Here is a 14471-nt window from a genome sequence, read left to right on the forward strand (position 1 = left end):
AGTATAGTAGCACTAGTGGAGCATTAGAAAAGGCTTTAAAAAGTTCTTTAGTTTGAATATGTTTAATGACCTTTTTTTACTTATTCTGAGTGAATTCTTAAATTCCCAGTAATAGCTGTCCCTTCTAACTTCTGTTAAGAATAGCTGAAGAGGGGAAAAATAACAGTTAACTGGATGGAGCTACTTTTAAAGCAGCTGAATGGCTTATAAAGCAATTTTAAGGAAGGGAGAGGACAACTGAATAACTTAACAACAACTTGATAAAGATACATGCTCTATGTTAAAAGAAAATGTCTGGTTCTACAACTAAAATATTGAATTTTGCCAGTTTTATTTACTTTAAGTTGAGGCATTTAAAAAAAAAGAGGAAAAACTACACCTTGTAGAGGTTGTGGTATGTAATATTTTTATGATGTTGGAGAAGCTCTGAGAGATGCAACAGGATCCAGACCTGTTGTTTGATTTGATCTACATTAGACTGCAAAACTGCTGGTTAGTTCTAATGAATCAGTCATTGTTCGTGTTGAACTGCAGGTTCAAAACATGTTTGTCAACAGCATAGAGAGCATATTCTTTTTCTGGAATCTTTTTTGCTGTATTTGTGTGTACAAAGTTAGCAAAACGGGATTTAAGTAATAGTCAAGGACAAGTACTCAGATGAAGGAATGCTGAAAATGTTAAATTGCTATGATTGCTACTTTTAGTATAATGTGTTTTAATATTTCAATTATTTTTTATAAAAGCTGTTTGTGAGACCAAGCTTTAACCTATATAAAATGTTTTAAGTTAAGGTATTGCTTCTAGATATGACAAATTAGCATGTATTTTTACTTGTTTTCCTTTATTTTTTCTCTGCTGCTTTAATGCTTTTTGTGGGATGCACTTAGCACTGTATGTTAGAGTACTACTTTTCCTCCAAACAGAACAACACTTTTCTGATGTCGTACTTAGTGAAGAATACCTCAACCTTGGTGTAGAGCAGGTGTGCAGTCTTATATCCAGTGACAAGCTCACAATTGCCTCAGAAGAGAAGGTAAGACCATCTGTATCCCAGTATTCTTTTTATCCTTTTGGGTGAGAGTGCGAGCTTGTTCTTACTGCTCTTGCACACTTGTTTGGATGTGTTCTTTCTTTCCTCAGTGAAATTAGGCATGTATTGTGCTGATGTTTAAAGGATTTTTCCCCAAAGTGTTAAGGATTTTTCCCAAAAGCGATGTTGAAAATTAACCTCAATTCTTAAAAATCCTAAAACTGTATTAAATCACATAACCCTTTGTTCTGTGGAAAAAAACTGAAACTAAATTAAATGGAAATTCCTTCTCATCTTCAGGCAGAACAAACAGAACACATGCTGTGAATCACATATACAGGAGTTTGGTTTACCGAGGTATAACTAACTCAAAAATAGTAGTTTGAAGAGCAAGCATACACCATCTACTAACTTTAACATCAGCAGGCCCACATAGGTATTAAAACTCTGTATGTATATGTATGTGGACTGTTTAGCCCAACCGAACAAATGTGAGCGGCAAAGGAGATGGCTAGGTAGCTTGGTATAACCAAACTTGAGTTTAAGTATGTGTTGGCTCACCTTTAGCTAGATCTCATTCTTTTAAAGCAATTTTTGAAACTGTGATCTTCAGTGAACCCAGTGCATCTCTTTGAACCTCTAATGGTTTTCAGGTTGTAGAAGTATTCATTTTTTAATTCAGTTGTGATCAATGTAAAATATATTGGTTTTCTTTTTTCCAAAGAGTATATAGTTGTACTAACACCTCTGTTCAAATGAGGCTAAATTGTACTCAAAAACATGTTTGAGTACTGATTTGTATGGCTAGGTAGTGTTTCGTGTTAAAACCTTTTTGAAACTTTGAATCTCAGAACTATTTGCTTAAACTGCAACTAGCAAGGTTATGTTCCTGTTCTCATAATACCCTGAAGGTCCGGTTTTATCACTTTGATTTTGATATACGTGATGCTGCTTCTGTGGAGCATAATTAAGGTTTTAACGCTCTAGTGTATGATGAGCTGCTGTGCAATAGAGGAGAAACTAGGCCTGGGATCACTTCTTCTAGTAAGACTCAGTGATGATAAGTCATTTGAGTGATGATGTGGCAGGTCAGTTTTCCAAGAAAGGAAGTCTTAGGATTGTAATATCACTGCTGCTGTGTTGTTTGTTTACCTAGTTTTATTGGATTTTCAGTACCAGTGAAATTATTGTGTGCATTTTGTCAATGTAGTGCAGCTATCCTTGAAACACCAGTAGAGAAGTGACAGAAAAGAGACTGGCTACTACATCTTCAGAATTTTGTAGTGGGTGACTTATGGAAATAATGGGAGCTGTAACTGCTCTTGTCTTTTCTCATGTTAGGAATTTTAGTATAAGCAAAAACTGTTTTTGGAGGCACACTGATATTTTCATGCTACTGAATTTGTAAGTCAAGGGACTTGCATTTGTTTGTTTCCTGGAAGGTATTTGAAGCAGTGATAGCGTGGGTAAACCATGACAAAGATGTAAGGCAGGAGCTAATGGCACGCCTGATGGAGCATGTTCGGCTGCCTTTGCTTTCCCGCGAATATTTAGTTCAGGTAAGCAAAAAGGAATACTAATTCTTCTGCATGTGAACGTTTCAGTTTACTTTTTTAATGCCAGATGGATAATTTTAAATTTAAACAACAGAGTAAGGTAGTGTGTTACTGATAGTAAAAATAGACAGCCACCATTACATATGCACGTGCACGCACACACACAGTCAAATGAGGGATTGCCATGTAGAGGATATCATATATAAGTAATTTATCTGTTTAGCTACTTGTCATTCTAGAGTAGTAATCCGAATGATTTAATTAGCTGAGATCAGGTTAGCTTTCATTTTTAATATGATATTTGATATAACACTTCTTTTCATAAGTGAATTTTAAATTTCAAAATTGAATCTATTGTTTAAATTCGTTAGGACTTGCTGATAAAGGAAACATTTCTTTACCTGGTTCAGATATAATACATTTTTTCAAATTTTATAAGATCATTTTGAATATTTAGGTGTCAGGTCAAATACTTAAGGTCGAAAATACCAGTTCACTATTAGCATTGGTTAGTAGGTGTAGTAGCAGGTTGGCAGGTGTTTATTTTAGAAATTCTGATTTTGTGATATGAATTTCCTCCACTTTTTGTGGTTTGTTTGGGGGTTTGTTTGTTTGTTTGTTTTGCTTTTGTGGGTCTTTATGTTTCATTTTGCTGTTGTGGTTTCTTATTGTTGTGGGGTGGTTTACTAGTTTGTTAATTTCTTCTCCCCCACGTTCCCCTTGAAGTGTTCTGTATTCTCTGTATTTGAAAAGTTAAGAAATGTGCTTGTGAGGAAGTGATTTACCTTGCCTAACACTGTTTCTTCTACTTAACTAGTAAGAGAATCAACATTTTTTTTTTCAGTGACTGCATATTTCCATCACATAAATTCATGTCTAACTGTGGTTAAACTACAATCTAAAAAAATCAGAATAATCTGCATTTGTGTGATATAACGCAGGCTTTATTACATTTCAGATTATTTGTGTTTTACTTCCTTATTGTGCTCAGACCTTGTTAAACTTCTATTAATAAACAGAGAGTTGAAGAAGAAATATTGGTTAAGAACAGCAGTGCTTGTAAAGATTACCTCATTGAAGCTATGAAGTATCACTTGCTACCAACAGAGCAACGAGCATTGATGAAAAGCACTCGAACGAAATTGAGAACACCTGCTAGCCTTCCAAAAGTAAGACCCTTATTTTTCCAATGTACTTATTTCTTCAAACTCCATTTTAACAGATTTCATGAGAACATGACCATCACTTGAGGTATTCAATAAAAATTTTCATACCAGAACTATTTATCACAAAACTATATTAGCTTTGTACTCCATACTACTTGTGATATAGATATTTTAGTCTCCCACCTAACCCCTACGCTCACAATCCGCCAGCCCCCCCCACCCCCCAAAAAAAAAGTTTTTTAAGTAAGTTCTTCAGCATTTGAAAAATATACAGTTATAGGCCTGGTGTTAGAGAAATAAGCCTGCTTCTTTAAAAAAAAAAAACAAACCCAAAAACCCAAACCAAACAGCAAAAAACCCCAACCCTAACAGAGACTGATGCTTCTGAGTTGGGGCATTTATTCCATTTTTAACTAAATACAGGCTTTTCATTTTAGAAGAAGAAAACAGAACAAACATCAGATATTATCTTCTTTCCAATGAAGTAAAGATGTTTTCTCATAGTACTGTTATGGCAAGTGCAATAATGGAATAGGAGATTCCATTCAGCAGATTTAGCACATTTCTCTCAAAGGAACCAGAGAAGGCTGTTCTGTGATGGATGGTCACAGTTCCATTGAACATCATAGATGCTGAATTCTCATACCTGAGGTCAGAGTAGGATGTGAAGATACAGCAGGATCTGTCCCGTTCCTGGAAGCTCTACCTGGACTCTAGTTGCTTCCTGCTTTTCTATCTCAGATGTTTCCTCTGGACACAATGATTACAAATTGCATGTGTTTTTTTAAAAAATGAATTTTGCCTAGTTTGCGAGACTTGTATTTCTTATTTAGGAGAATCGTCCTTTAATTATTGCTTGTACAGAAGCTTGTTTTATTTTTTAACACTTTTTTGATCTTTCAGGTGCTCTCATATATGCAAATAATTAATAAATATTATCTCCCTTTTAGTTGATGATGGTAGTTGGAGGACAAGCACCAAAGGCAATTCGCAGTGTTGAATGCTATGATTTTAAAGAAGAACGCTGGCATCAGGTGGCTGAATTGCCTTCCAGAAGATGTAGAGCGGGTAAATGATGCCTAGTTTTTTACTGTGGTTGGTAATGCTTCAGAATTAAGGCATCTGTATAAAGCATTGTATGTTCTTTGGAACGGTATTTATATTTATCTGACAAGGGCTAAGCCTTGACTTCAGTGATCATCCTTAAAATTTGAATTACTTCCTAATCTGGAACAATACAAGTCTGATAACTTGATCTTAATTTGTGCTTCAGTTTGTAATCTCTAGAATAAACTGCTTTATTTACCTCCCATAGATACAGAAGATAAATAAATTTAAATATTACTGCATTATAATAACAACTAATTTTACTATTAAAATACCTAATTATTATTAAATGAGATGAAGAATGTGAAGAAGTGACCAACTGATACTAAAGATATGAAAATGTGACCTTAAAGCAGCTGAGATATCTAAGAAAGAAGAAATTCAGCAGGCATGATATTCAGAAGTGTGAGCTATTAATAACAAAAAGTGTCAGAACTTCTAGTATTCAATGTGAATGAAGTGTGGCTCTAAGACACTGTCAAAAGCCTGATAAGTGTAGCGAGTACTGTAAATTGTGTCAAGTATCTGCATACCTAGGACACTACAGAATACCATTAATTCACTACAAGACTAAAGCACTGACCTTTCCTCCCCGTTTCCCTGCTCTAGGAATGGTGTACATGGGAGGCATGGTTTATGCTGTTGGTGGTTTCAATGGTTCTTTGAGAGTTCGCACAGTAGATTCCTATGATCCGGTGAAGGACCAGTGGACAAGCGTTGCCAATATGCAAGACAGGAGAAGCACACTGGGAGCAGCTGTATTAAATGGTCTTCTTTACGCTGTGGGAGGATTTGATGGGAGTACAGGTATTTTTGCCTTTATACTCTGCTGATTAGCTTTGACTACTCTTGACATAATTGTATCAAATTTGAATGTCTCTTTCCTGGAAGCTGCGATGAAACCAAGCATGAGGATACCCTGGCATCTTGTGGTGTGGAATGTGCTTTAGTGGTCACATCCTTCTACCTGAACAATGGACTGTTTGCTCCATCTAAGAGTTTAGTCTTAATGACTAGTGATGTTTGACAAGTTCCCTTTCAGTATTCCTTCGACAGACAGAGTCCTTAACTCATGGAAGATCTGAGCAGAAAAATTATCTGGTACCTTTTTTCCTGTTTGCATATGAAATATACCTGTGCATTTTCATATATCGTAAATAGGATTACAAACAGCTTTCTCTGACCTGTGAGAAGGCTTTGGACATACACTGTTCATTCTCTTCACAGATTCATTAGACAATTTGTGCACAGATGATTCTTTTCCTTAATAACTATTACTGAAGTGTATGTAGGAGACAGCATTGTGACTTAATTAAAAAGAAAGGAAAAAAAAATCAAGGGAAGAATTTTTCAGAGTTCCACAAAAGCTTCTATTAATTAGCCCATTTTCAGACACTAAGAATGGGTTGACTGTAATTGGCTATCTAAAGGACACCAGCTGTGCCTTTTGCACAGTAATAACAGTCCTTAAAATGACGTAATTTGAATTTTCAGACAGGTACGTTTCAGAAGGTAGACAGTACGTTGCACCTAGTTTTATAGAGAGAATAATGCTATATTGTCTTCATAGGTTTATCATCAGTTGAAGTTTACAACTTAAAGACTAATGAGTGGTTTCACGTAGCTCCAATGAACACAAGAAGAAGTAGTGTTGGTGTAGGTGTTGTTGGAGGTAAGTGGACAAATGATACTAAAAAGAATAGGGGGGGAAATGCAATCATTTACGCTACTACCTTTTCTCACTTTTGAAAATATACTTCAGATTTATGTTTTTGCTCAACCTTGTAATTAAAATGGTATGAACAATACATAATCATTCTACTTGGTTTTGACCAGCTTTTAGCATAGTTGTTTTAAATTTTTTTTCAGAGCTTCAACTGTGTCTGAGGCCAACTGAGGAAAAGCTCGCTAAGCATGCATGCTCTAGGTTACGCATGTCAGCAAAGCTGGAGAGCCCAATTACTGAAGCGATGACCTTATATATTGGTCTTTAGTGATGTAGCACTGCAGTATTGTCAACTGTTATCTGAGGCTGACTGCTGGTTGTATGCTGGGGATGATCTCAAGGACAGTGCCAGGAAAACTGATGACTTTCAAGTCAGCTTTGTGGTGAATAGCCTGGATGTCAATTGCACAATGCAGACCTGGGCTGGCTCTTGGATCGTAAAAGTTCTGGGCATGTGTTTTAACTGCATAGGAACCACTGCTGTTTCTGATCAGACAATGCATACTGTACAAGTAATTTTCATCTGAATTTTAGATATTTTTGACACCTAGAAAGGAAGCCTATTTGCGAGCTTCCGATGTTGGACATACTTGAATTAGCTTGCTTTTGAACAATTCTTAATTAAAACCACAGTAAAGTACCTTTGTATTTCAGCGAGGCAATTCAAAACCTCCTGACTGACATTGTTCTTGTTAGATACTGGCTGCCTTTTACATCCTAAAAATGACAAGAACTATAGTGTACTATATTAAACTATTTACAAAATAGAAACTCAATAACTGATTGATGACAGGTACTGATTACTAGCTAATTGAGAGAAAGATGACTTCTCCTCAGCCCGTGTAGCAGTATAGTCTGTGTGCATTAGAAATATGTAGGTTTCTGTTGGTTACTCTTCTAGGTAAACTGTATGCTGTTGGTGGCTACGATGGGGCGTCACGTCAGTGCCTTAGTTCAGTAGAATGCTATGATGCTAATACAAATGAGTGGACCTATGTTGCAGAAATGAGCACTAGACGGAGTGGAGCAGGTGAGTGGACAAGAATCAGCTATCCTTGTAAAACTGAAACAAATTTGTGGTTTTAAAATGTATCTAAAAATATAAAAGGTAAGCTAAAGTCTGAGTCTTATGAAATGTGTTAGTCTTAATGCCTGATATATTGTGGGTTATAAATACAGAACTGTCCTATAGAGTAAGATTCAGTCTGTTAATAGTAAATATCTTTCCTTGCTTTTTCACACTTTTCATATTCCTCTTCTTTCCATAACTTCTGATGTTTTTAACACCCAGATTAATATGCATGGATTGTGACAATCAATTTAACATCACCTAAATACTGAAGTATCAAAGTCTACATGGCCTGGATGAAAAAATGTCATTTCTTCAAAGATGTCTCTTTGCCAGTATAGGGATTTTTCTAATAGCATTTTCAGGTTGACTTTACATGTGAACTGTGACTAGATTTCCACCTCTTTGGAGGATGTGTTCTGCATTCTGATTCACTGCAGGAAATTTTGTCCTTGTTCATTCTTAAGTTTATATTACTGGTTTCATCCTATTACTTCCACTTATGTACCCTTTGTTTCATCTTCAGTAATTCTTCTCATCACCTGGTGTTTACATCCTTTGGATATGTATAGGCTACTACATGTTATCCTTCCTTATCATTTAGCCAAGGTACATCCATTTATTTCTTTATAATCTTAAAAATCCCTTCTTTATTTTTTTTTTGTGGATTTTTTTTTTTCCTCCTTGTGATTCTGAGTATGTATATTTCTCTTTAAAGACATCAAAAGTGCCTGTGGTATTCTGCTTTTGTTTAATGAAATGATGCTTCCACAGCTCCAAATTGACTTTAGCATTTTCATTATCTATTTGTATTATGGACTCAAATCGCATTTACTGTTCACTGTCCTCTATTTGTCTTTTGGTATTTCAGGTTTTTTCAACTCGCAGAAGTTGTTTTATTTCTCTAGATGCGTTCCCATGGACTTTTTCAAGTCAAATTGCATGATATTATTTTTCTATGTTTATTTTTTGAGTTGCTTAAGTCACTTTTCTGCCAAGTACTCAATGGTGCTTTTTAGCAACACCCCTCAAATATCTACTGGTGATTGCATTAATGTGCTTCATAATTGGAAGAGATGTTGCTACAAAAAAACCTGGATGGACTTCTAGTATGCTCAGTAGATGATTAATAGTTATCCCAACTTTTCATCTTGCCTTCCATTATTCTTTATTAACTCTGAACAGTCTTTAATCTGTATTATGGTGTTTAAATTAAGTCCAAATTATTTTGAAAGAATATACAGAAGTATTAAAATCATTACTAAAATGAAGATACTTAGTTTGTGATACTTCCATTATACCCTCTGAAAAACAGCAAGTTGATATGTCTCTTATTGCTAAAAGTAATGTTTTGATTGTGTTTCTAAACTAAAACTATGATGTTAATGAAGGAAACATGATACACTGTATCTCAAGCAAACATAGTTGTCTTGTGAAACTTCCAGTTACTCAGTCTGTGCACCCTGGAAGTAAATTCTGGATTAAAAACTGGCCAGAGTTGCACTAAGGGTACCATTAAATATTCCTGTTTAATATTGGCAAGTTTTGAGGAAAATATTTACATAAAATGGGCAAATTACAAGTATCATTATAAAGACAAATAGTGTTGGTGGGTTGTGACAAAGCTTTATTTTGCAATCTGCCTGCACACCCATTTTATCTCAGCAGTTTTTTTTTTAAACACTGTTTTTGCAAACTATCTTTGTGCTTATAGCCTATTTATACACTAGATATTTTCAGATCTTTTTTAAAAAATGTTGAAGTACTTCTATAACTCTGAAATTTAGTGCCTTAGACACACTAACTACTGGGATCTTTCTGCCCCTCTCCTCCCTCCCCTTGTCCCAGAGTTCAGGACTGTGTTTACTCAACTCTCTGCTGCCTTTTACCTTGTCCTCTGATTAAAAAAAAAAAACAAACCATGGAGAGGAAAAGTAAATGTAGTCAGTTATTTCAGATTCATAAAACTGAGTAAAATAATAAACGTTCTTCTGTGCCATTCTGTTAAATACATGGAAAATTATATTTTTGCATGGGGGAGGAGTGGGTGGTAATGTGAAAATCATGACGATTGATTGAGCTTGGCTGTAGCGGCCAAATATCCAAAACCACCAGAACTGTTTCAACTGATGATCAGTCCTGGTGGTGGTATGGGTGCTAACTAAAGAGAATTTTGTTCCTGTATTAAACCTTTGGATCTCTGGTCATCTCAAGGAACTTAAGTCTGTCTCTTCTGTTCCTACTGCTTCAGCTTCATTCAAAAGCAGCTTCAGAGGTTAACCCTCAGTTACTCTTCTTTAGTACCAACTGCTTCTCAGTTGATCAATACGGGGACAGATCTGTTTCCAGCAACATATTGGGATGAGGAACTTCAGATCCAGATATAGGCCATTTGGGAGGGATGAGAGATATAAGACAGGGTCCTGAAAAATGGGCAGGAAAGAAAAATAACAAAGAAAGGAGAAGTCAGAAGACGGCAACAAGAGGATACAGACGGAAGGAGCAAGAAATAAGGTAGGACTTGGAAACTGGGTGTGGGACTAAGGGAAAATGAAGCACCAAAGAGGAACGGAGGACATTATTAAAAATAAGGAGCTATCAAAGAAAAAATCACAATGTGGCAGAGGGAAAACTTTACACACTGAATAGGAAGGTCGGTAACTATACAGAAAGCCTGGGTGGGGGGATTTATATCGCATCACATATTTAAACTAAAAATCTTAGCCCTCCTTCTAGCTCTGTAATGTTTAATCCTACAAAAGATGAATGTTGTATTATCCTGTCTAATAAAGTGCGATCAGAGTGGGAGAAAGAAAAGCTGTCACACTATACCGTGACATGATAGCTAGAAATAATAGCAATAAAAGAGGAATTAAATTAACTGGGAAGGATATGGGGAAATGTTAGTAGTGAATATCACTGATAAAGCATTAGATAGCATGATTTATAAACCAGTGTCCTATTTTTTAGATTTGCAGCACCAATTAACTTGTCCATGTTTCCTTCCTGTCTTCCTTTAATTATTAAAATCTGTCTTTTAAAGAAAATGTAGTTATTTCAGCAGGAGTCGTTTCTCTCCTGGTATAGGAATGGCTCTTACATACAATATTAGTGATATGTTTTCAAAGATATTTCAGCTGGCTATTAATGTCTCCGGGTTCTCTTTTTTTTTTTTTTTTTTTTTTAAACCCAGTATTTTTTTTTTTTTTCCTGAAGGACTTAACTGATCTTTTGCATTCATGCTTGCTGTTTCCCTTTAATAAAGATTTTAAGCTGTGCCCTTTTCATGGAACCCTTTAAGAACTGTATTTGCAAATCTGTATCTCAGCTTTGAGTTTCATAATCTTAAATGTGACATATATTAGATTTCCCAATGTACTTTCATAGTAGTGTTTTTTCAGTTGTCTTCATGGTCCATCACTCACAAGTTTTAATAATAAAAAAACCCCCTACATTTCTGCAATCTATTATGTTTGGGTTCTAATAGTGCATTATAAAGTGAGCAATAAATAAACAGGCCTTCCTTTCTGCTTCCCCTATTACCATCTTTTCAATGTGTGCAGCCCAACTAGCAAGTAGGTATAGACTAGCTTTATTTATTCCTTCATCCCAAGCTTACAGATTGATAAACTTTTGTTGTAAAGTAAAGGACACCCTAGGAGTAAAGAAGACCCTTTAATATCCTTTTGGATATTTTGATAACTGAAGCTTGGTTCAAGGAAGCTCGGTGGTGTTCTCCAAATCCTGGAGGAGGAAGGTGCTCAATCGAACTGTTTCCTTTTGTTTCATATGTATGTTTACAAGGTATTTCAACACTTCAGTGGAAGCATCCCTATTATATAATGTCTATCCATTCAGCTTTTATCCTCTGTACTTCAGTTTTTACTTTCTAAAAATTCACTTACGCTTTATCATCTTGTCAGATTTCTGTTATGCTGGCTGAGCACACTGTCTCATTTACTGTCACTTCTAATTAGTCCTAAATTTCAACAATCCTCATTTTCCCGCACATCATTTTTTGTCCAAAATTTTCTAAATCTTCTGTTGCAGAACAGCTCTGGTCTTTGTATGCTGCAATATGGTAGATGGGCACGCAAGACATTTTATCAGTGTCTTGCTGTAGTTACTGTCTTTTTGCTTTAATGCATTCTGAAATAGTTCCTAACATTGACTGGATGAAGGATTTATGTTAGTGGACATAATATTTGTTGTTTTTCCTTTGTGTCAGTCAAACCATTCTCTGGTTAATTTTGAGTATTTTCATATGTTCACAGGTGTTGGTGTGTTAAACAATTTATTGTATGCGGTAGGTGGTCATGATGGTCCTTTGGTAAGAAAAAGTGTTGAAGTGTTTGATCCCATTGCCAGTACGTGGAAGCAGGTTGCAGACATGAACATGTGCAGAAGGAATGCAGGTATATGCAACAATTACTTTAAAATAGTGGTAATATCATTTGGTGTAAATGGCACATTCCGGGATTTCCGCTGCTTTCATGATGTCGCGGAATAGAAACCATGCTTTTATGGGGTGAACAAGCCACTTGCTAATTTTCATATTGGTTTCCTGTCTTTTTTTAGGTGTTTGTGCTGTAAATGGTCTCTTGTATGTAGTTGGAGGAGATGATGGTTCCTGTAATTTATCAACAGTGGAATATTATAATCCAACAACTGATAAATGGACAGTTGTGTCATCTTGTATGAGTACAGGAAGGAGCTATGCAGGTAATGTGTATAATTTTTTTTTTTTTAAACAGACTTTTTACAGTATAACAGCTAGGATAAGAAATTTGACAAAGCATCCAAACAAAGTCCTGTCTAAGGTAAAACCTAAGATACTAGAATGGGTATGAAGAATCTGATGGTACGTTTTGAATGATGACTTCAAGTATTCACTACAAGGAAAAGAATGGTATTAAACTGTACTCAAGAGGGATTTAACATGTAAGTGGTGAGTCAGAAAGATGATTCTGATATGACCAGTCCTTTTTTTAACAAGAGATTTGCATCTCAGTCTACGCGGGTCCAATTCAGAAGTTCTTTGGGATTTGATATTTAGAAAACAAGAGCTGTTTCAGGAATCTTTTTCTTCAATAATTGTAGTTTCTCAAATGAGTTATGTAAGAGAATGTTAAGGATATATTTCACTGATAACAAAATTAAAGTAAGTTTGAGTAATGGCAAGTTTTTTCAAGTCACAGAAACTTTCAGAACTTTGCACTGATTCAGACAACTTTGTCAGAGAGAAATTAGGGAAAATACGAACACTGATGCTGGTGCACAGTTTTATGATGTTATGCTAGTTACAAGGTATTATATTAAAACTTTATTTTCATATTCTTGAATTTTTTAAAATACTACCTAAAGATTTATGCCTTTTTTTTCTTCACTGTAGGTGTTACAGTTATTGACAAACCATTATGATCAGTAAAAGGATTTTCAACTTGATTATGCACTAGAAGCAGTCTTCAACAAGTGTATTTGAAGTGACTGAGTATCTAAGCACTTCTCTACTTGTAGCTGCACCTTGAGTCACAGTGGAAGATGTGACTGTCTACAATTACAGATGACGGATGATGAAGATTACTCTAGGTAGAAGCAATGCGTAGGATTATTCTGCAGTTGAGCAGAAGCTGATTGAACTTTTGAAGTCTAGTGGACCATTTTTTTTTATTGCAAGGTCTTAAAAAAAAAAAGCCACTTTCATAAGGACTGACTTACGTCAGTCATGACTGAGAAAGAGATTGTCAGTGAAGAATGGTGTGTATTCTGGTGAAAGTAAATTTTTGTCTTATTTTTTCCAGAGACTAATAAATATATTTAAAGAAATGAACCGTCAGTCTTCATAGTAGGTATTGAATCCCACCTCAGTAATTCAAGCTGGCATGGGGTAAATTTCTTTCCTTTTATAAAACTTTTGTTACGTAACTATACTATGTGCATATGTTTGTGTGAGCATAAGTTGCTTTCTATTGAAATTCTTCAAAACCTGATTTTACTATTTATAATTTGGCACAGTACTTTGAATATGTCAGTACTATGTTGTAAAACAGAGTTGTATTTTTTGATATGTAACATTGCTTAACACTACTAATTCCCACCGAAGGAGACCAGAGATAGTATAACACTTCTTGAACAGGTGTAATTTCAAGATCTTTTTAATAAAAATGTTGTCTGTACTTATGATTTTTTTTTTCTGTTCAATTTTGGTCACATTTAGATGTTACTTCTTTCTTAGCTTTTTATCCAAAAGGTGATTTGGCATGAAAATAACTGAAAATTTATAATGAATGTATGAAATTGCATTGAACTTGCATGGTACTAAGGCCTATTTATGCGTGTAACCTTAGGTTCTATTAGCTAATATCTGAATATACTGTATGTGGCCATGCTTATAAAGCAGCTCATTTTTATTCGTCCTTGGATGGCCTCCTTTTAACATGACCAAAGTTATTGTCATATTTGAGACATTTTCTTCAAATAAAAGTTTGTATATTGTTTCCTAATGCCAACAAGTTGCTTAAAACTGTTTCTCAATACAAGTCTCAAACCAAATAATCTTGACATCAGTGAAGGGGGGGGGGGTGGGAAGCTGGTGTTCTTAAGAGCTGAATGCAAGCAAACTGAAAAGAATTATTAAGGTTTAGGGAACTGGTCATGTAAATATCACTGGTTTGCTGCAGGGTCTGTTTCTGAAAGCTTTGGTTTTCAATTAGTTAAGGTAGTGGCCACCTCTGTTCCAGTGAAACTGTTTGAGCTGTGAAACGAGTGTAACAGCTGAGAGCTAACACAAATGGATGACTGCATTTTTACTGTTGGT

The 14471-nt window shown here is 35.3% G+C and overlaps 1 protein-coding gene across 6 annotated transcripts in view; it reads left to right on the forward strand.

Moving 5' to 3' along the window:
• KLHL2 (kelch like family member 2) overlaps positions 1–14166 on the forward strand; it is a 59657-nt gene extending 45491 nt beyond the window's left edge. For 3 of the 6 annotated variants that reach the window (XM_069786431.1, XM_069786450.1, XM_069786478.1), the window contains 10 exons: positions 924–1033; positions 2473–2589; positions 3606–3755; positions 4703–4820; positions 5469–5666; positions 6430–6531; positions 7487–7615; positions 11929–12069; positions 12233–12376; positions 13047–14166. In XM_069786431.1, coding sequence (XP_069642532.1) covers positions 924–1033; positions 2473–2589; positions 3606–3755; positions 4703–4820; positions 5469–5666; positions 6430–6531; positions 7487–7615; positions 11929–12069; positions 12233–12376; positions 13047–13075 — 1238 coding nt within the window. In that variant the 3' untranslated portion in view covers positions 13076–14166. Of the gene's footprint in view, positions 1–923; positions 1034–2472; positions 2590–3605; positions 3756–4702; positions 4821–5468; positions 5667–6429; positions 6532–7486; positions 7616–8180; positions 8264–8525; positions 9575–11928; positions 12070–12232; positions 12377–13046 lie in introns of those variants that run through there. The other 3 variants (XM_069786471.1, XM_069786461.1, XM_069786440.1) reach the window with 3 other exon arrangements.
• Positions 14167–14471: the final 305 nt, after the last annotated feature.

This window comes from Haliaeetus albicilla, chromosome 1 (assembly GCF_947461875.1).
Source record: "Haliaeetus albicilla chromosome 1, bHalAlb1.1, whole genome shotgun sequence".
NCBI classification, from domain to species: Eukaryota; Metazoa; Chordata; class Aves; order Accipitriformes; family Accipitridae; genus Haliaeetus; species Haliaeetus albicilla.